The following is a 5,956-nucleotide window of genomic DNA, read 5'->3' as shown; positions in this document are numbered from 1 at the left end:
AAAGTGTATCACTTAAAAATCTGTATAAATCATAAATCAAAATTTAGATTTTTTTTTTTTTAAGAAATGAAAATGGGTAACGTGTTGTAACCTATTTAATAACAATCACTCTGTTGACTCCTTTGCCTTTCAACGCTACTCAGAAGAGCACTATCCTTTGTGGATGACTTTTTGATGGAACGAAAGCTACATAGAGAGAAAAAAGACGAAAATCTCTCACGGTTAGCCAAAGAGCAAGGATATTTTCACCCATTGTCCCCCTACCACCCTCTATTACCCACTAAGGATACTTTTTTTCGGCAGCTTAATTCGTACTCACTAGCCATCGCCGGGATTTGAATCTTGGTCACCTCATCTGCTCTCTTATTATTTTTTCTTCTCCATACATATTTTTTCCCGTATTAATATGGGGATGACCATAAAAAAACGAATTGCGATACTTTACTTTATTGTATCGATTTTTTCAACTATTAAAATACTTGCAAACCTCTACAAAGGATCAAAGGACATAAAATTTTAAATATTTTGAAAAGAGAAAGACGTAATAACAATTGAGTGTATTTGTGCATTTGTTCGTGTAAAGATAATGTTGACACTTTACACAGTAGTTGACAGTAAAATAAGCTTTATAATGTATTTTGAACAAATTTTCACATTTTATAATACTACTTTTTTAATAAATGATTCTGAAATAGTTTTTAATTATTTAAAAATATTCTTAAAAAAAATGCGTATCATTTGATTTAAAGCAATTTAAAAAGGGAAAAATCTATGCGTAACTGCATTTTAAATGAAACACTCGACTTGATGCATAGTAATACAATTTAGAATAATTTGAAGTATACATTTTTACTATGATTCTTACATTAATATACAAAATGAAGGATTGAAATGTATTTTTAATACCTATTTTTTTTTTTTTTTTTTAATTTTTTTTTTATAAAAGGTACCGAAATTGTATGTAAATTATTTTAACTTACGAACTCGAGTTAAAATTTAAATTGCTTTTAAGAATTAGAGTGTGAATGAATTTTAATTTAGGTTGAATTGAAAATGAAGTATTAAAATTGATTTGTACAGCTTAAGTTTCACAACTTTTTTTTTTTTACAAATAATTCTATAGCAATATTTATCATTTTAACACATTTTTTAATGAAATTATATCAAATTATTTTTAGAAAAGGAATTCTATAAAGTAGTAGCGATTTATACGCCTGATACTTCATATGGTAATTAGCTCTTATCGGATGTTATTGATCAGGGGTTTCCAACTTACGTGTGGGCGGGGGCCGTAATTGAAAACACCAGTCAAATGGCGGGCTGCAACTTTATCAAAATTTTATATAGGACTCTTTTATGTTTGAAAGAACATTAAATATTATTGTCAGATTTTTATCAAAGTTTTTTTAACATTAAAAAGCAAAATAACAAAAGCAAAATAACAAGCATTACAAATAATGCTTGTTACGTATCATTTTGAATCTTCTCTTAATCAGAAACTTAGTGAGAAGATTTTTTTTCTTCTTCTAAATTTAATTCTGTGATAAATTAAGATTTTTTTTCGACTTATTAGGAATTATAGCAACAAAAAAAATTTCACGAAAATTCTTTTATGTGTTTTAAAATTTACAAATGTAAATTTCGTCCAAAATAAGTGGTTTCAAAAAGTTAAAAGGGACAATTTCTTCGAGAAAATTTCTGATACACACATGATAAATTATATTCACAAAATACAAAAAAAACGAAATAAAAAAGAGCAATATACATGATTATTTTCGTATTTGAATAAATATTTTCTTGGATGCAAAACCTGAGAAATAATTTTTTTTGCACCGTTAAATTTCACAGAAATGAAGAAATTAAGTTTTTTCAAACGAAAGAAAAGTGTTTTAAGCTCATATTAATTTTTTACGAAAATTGTCTGCAAAAAAACTAGAACTAATATAGTTTAGTTCGTGGGCCACAAAAAAGGGCTTCGCGAGCCGGATGCTGCCCCCGAGCTGCCAGTTGGTAACCACTGTTATAGATATAATAAATGAGGAACTGACGTGCATTTTTGTTGTTTCATTTCTTATAATTTTCTTTATCGATTTCTCCGAAATAATATTTCAATTATTTTAAAATGTTTTTTGGTGAAATTGTATTAAAGATCATTATTGTATCAAAGTTTTGTTGCATAAAAGTGTATCACTTAAACAGGAAAATATATAGTTGCATTTTAGTTTTAAACACTTGATACACAGAATTATATTTCGAATACTTATTACTATTAATTGTTACTCATATCTAATGTTCATAAATTAGTTATTAGAATATACTTTTACTGCTCTATCTTTAAAAACATTTTTAATAAATTGTGCCAAAATAGAATTTAATTATTCTCAAATATATTTTCAATGAAATTCCATCCAATTCCAATTATTTAAAAAAAGGAAAATATATGAGTGCACTTATTTTCGTATAGATTGTTCTGAAATATTATTAAAATTATTTTAACATATTTATGTTTGTATTAGAATTTAAAATATATAATTGTCAGAACTTAAAATGAAAATATATAACTGTGCATTTAAAAGAACTAATTTTGCAAATGTGTATTCTTATGGTAGCGATAAATTAAAACTACGATCTGAGACTTTTTTTAGCATTCTCGAATGTTCTAATTTAAGGGAGAAAGCATTAACAAAAGGAAAAACTTATCTTTCAGTAATATTACAAATAATACAATTTATTTAATGTGCGCATAAGACTTTCTTCTTGTAGAATTACTTATCTAAATGTTGAATAAATTTAATTATAGTATAATGTTCTTTTTTTATGCATATCGTATTACGAATTATCATTTTTGTAGCAAAATATTAAATATTACATTGGCTATGAGCGAATAAATAAAATATTTTTGAAAAGGAGCATGTTTTTTTTTCCGAGTTATTAATTTTTTAAATGTTATGTGTTCATTTAAAAATATTTTATGATATAAAAATGAATTTTAATAAATTAAATTGTATTCTAAAATGATGCTTAAATTTCTTTAAAAATTTTTTTTTTTAAATTTTAAAACTTAATCAGTTTAAATTAGTTCATTTCTTAATTTTTTGAAATCTTACCGAGTTCAAATTCTTGCTTTATTAAATTTTTTAACTCATGTTTATACAATAAATAATAAAAAAATGACTGAATCCTTCAAAAATTGTGCATATATCAAAGACTTGAAATTACAAAGGAATAATTTTGTCCTTTCTAATATTGAAAGTATGTACCAGGATATGTTGTTTTCTATCAAAAATATTTTCCTTCAAAAGTAATTTTCTGAATGATATTAAAAAAAAGGAATATTGTCACAATCATAAAAGTTATTAGCACCAACAAAAAAATAATATTTTAGAAGAGCTAAAAAAAAAAGTACGGTTGTTCATAGTCAATTTCAAAAAATATTTTTAGCTAAGAAAAAGGAATTTTATATAATTAATATTTCTTAGTACTCGTCTGCTTGAATAATGTTATTATTTTTGATTTTTTTAATTTAAAAAATATATTTTTCTTTATGCAACATAAAGTATTATAAGATATTTTGCATCTATGATTATTTCAGTTTCAGTGAAAACATTACTCCAGTTGCAGTAAATGATATGAAAGAAACATTCATTTTGTGTCACTAATATTTATTTTCTTCTTACTATTCTAATTAATTAGCATATTTGAGGTTGAGTCCTAGAAAGGGAAAAATCCTAGCATTAGATCAAATGATATTCTGTTTCTTTTTCTTTTGGCGGACTGTACACCTAAATTATTTTAATACTAATTAATTATCGAGCTGAAATTTTTATGATACATTCCTTATTTTAGTCTAAAAAAAATTAAAATTAGTAATGGGGTAAAGTCAAATATATACTAAATAAGAATTATAAAATCGTTTGCTCAAAGAACCTTATTGCTATAATAATAACTTTCAGACATTATTATTCAACAAAATAAAATACCTTAAGATATTTTTTACGGACAAATGCCACGAAGTAGTCTTTACTTTAATGTTAGAAAAATCGTTTTTCGCAGGTTACTGCATCTTAATTAAACGATATAATAGCATATAACGATATAATAGTATACTATCGATATTATATCACCCAGATATTCATAAATGTTTTACGCATAGTTAGTGTATTTTTACAGTTAAAAAAATTTTTTTTTTAATGAAGTCTATAAAAGTACACAAACGATCTTAAAGATAATATCCAAGAGAAATCAAGCGACGGCCGGAAAAGCAGACGATCCGAAAAGTTCGCTTACCTGCGTATCCGCCATGGTACGCATCCACAGAAATCGTTTGCTCGAGTTGACAGCAAATATGTCCTTCATGAAGACCATGAACAACATCACTATCGTCCTTGCTCTTGACGTTATGGCTTTTTATTTTTGGAAAGTTTAAGATTTTCGCCAGAGACCTCTAGATCTGCTAAGAAAAGTAGAGCTCAACTCAACCGAAACACTCACACACCGAAATAAATATACAGCCGACCCACTTTAGATTCTTCCACCATAGAAAATAACGGATCTTCCTAAAACAGTCACTTCGAACAAACTATCAAAGATATGCGAAAGGAAACTCTTTATATACCAGATTGTTTCTCCACCCACCGATGCGCACATTTCCTTCTTATTTATTATTTTGAATTTTAATAGTTTCGGTGATTTTTTTTTTTTACTATTATTTTGAACGTTGATGTTTCAATTTCACTTTCTAATATGATTCTCACAGTCCATAAAATTTTTTTTATAGAAAGGCGGGCGGGAATTTTCTTATTGTTGTTCTCACTGGGTGAAAGGGGGTCAAATTTCTTCTCGCCTTTAAAAGAAAAGTGTTGAAAATAAGAGTGGATAAATAGTTTAAAAACAGTCTTATTTTTAGCTGAACTAAAAATATTTTCATGCTTAAAAAAAAAACAAATTATTTTTGCTATTTTCTAACACAGCTACCTGTCCCTTGATGTGGTTTTTTCTTACAACTGTAAATTGCAAATATTTTATTCAAAACTCTAATTGTAATAAATCAAAAATTTGGCGCATATCTCGTAATCTTGTTGAATGATTCGGAGTCATTATTTAGAAAGGTGTCATAAGACAAATTTGAAAAGTTTTCAGAATTTTTTGAATCACTTTGACACAGTAAGTTCATATGCCATTAGACTAACTGGAAAATACATTCATTGCTTCAATAAGCCTCCAATTGGTTCACTCAGTGAAGGCTTATTGGTTCATTGTTAAAGGTTTGTCGTAACAAACAAGTTTAGTGTGATTCATTAATTCTTCGCATATTTCTTTAATAACCTAAAGACATTTTAGGCTGTTTGAGAAATATTAAACAGAAGAGAAAATACTGCAGACGTTTTTTTCCCGCTTGGTGCGAACTCTACTCGAAAAAAACTCAATTTAAAAAATAAAAAAAAAATCGCTGAAAAGTATGTCATTAATATTAGAACAAAAAGTTTCAAACATAAATGTATAGTCTTTAAAAAAAAGTATTCCTTTAACCTTGGTCACTTGAATGAAATAATCAGTTTTAATGAGTGAGTGACGACTAATCGTTCGACTCCTAGACTTTGAATTAAAAACAAGTATATTTCATATTTTGTTTAGTTATTTCAGACAAATTAACATAACTTAAGAAAGCAGCATAGTATTTCAATTAAAAACTGAAATAGGGTAAAAATGATTCCTTAGCAGTTCGTTTATTCATGTAGGGTTGCTAAGAGTGCACCCTCCATAAGTAGTTGAATACGTTTTAGTCATTTTTAGGTGAACAGAATGAAAAAGATTTAGGATAGTAATATGCAGGAAAAATAAGGATAGTAATATGCAGGCCTGTGAACTAATAGTAGATTAGTTTTTATCCTTTATGAATCTGCAATCGAGAGTTTCATTCCTTCGTTTAATGAACAGTGTCATTATTTTTTTATTT

The 5,956-nt window shown here is 26.7% G+C and overlaps 1 protein-coding gene across 1 annotated transcript in view; it reads right to left on the bottom strand.

Annotated features, from left to right (window-relative positions):
• LOC107442029 (uncharacterized) overlaps positions 1-4,584 on the bottom strand; it is a 15,900-nt gene extending 11,316 nt beyond the window's left edge. The window contains exon 1 of the mRNA XM_021145256.3: positions 4,288-4,584. Coding sequence (XP_021000915.1) covers positions 4,288-4,374 — 87 coding nt within the window. The 5' untranslated portion in view covers positions 4,375-4,584. The remainder of the gene's footprint in view (positions 1-4,287) is intronic.
• Between the last annotated feature and the right edge of the window lie 1,372 nt (positions 4,585-5,956).

The sequence above is a fragment of the Parasteatoda tepidariorum genome, chromosome 6 (genome assembly GCF_043381705.1).
Source record: "Parasteatoda tepidariorum isolate YZ-2023 chromosome 6, CAS_Ptep_4.0, whole genome shotgun sequence".
NCBI classification, from domain to species: domain Eukaryota; kingdom Metazoa; phylum Arthropoda; class Arachnida; order Araneae; family Theridiidae; genus Parasteatoda; species Parasteatoda tepidariorum.
Note: the sequence above shows the minus strand (reverse complement) of the source record. Positions and strands in the feature narration are given on the sequence as shown.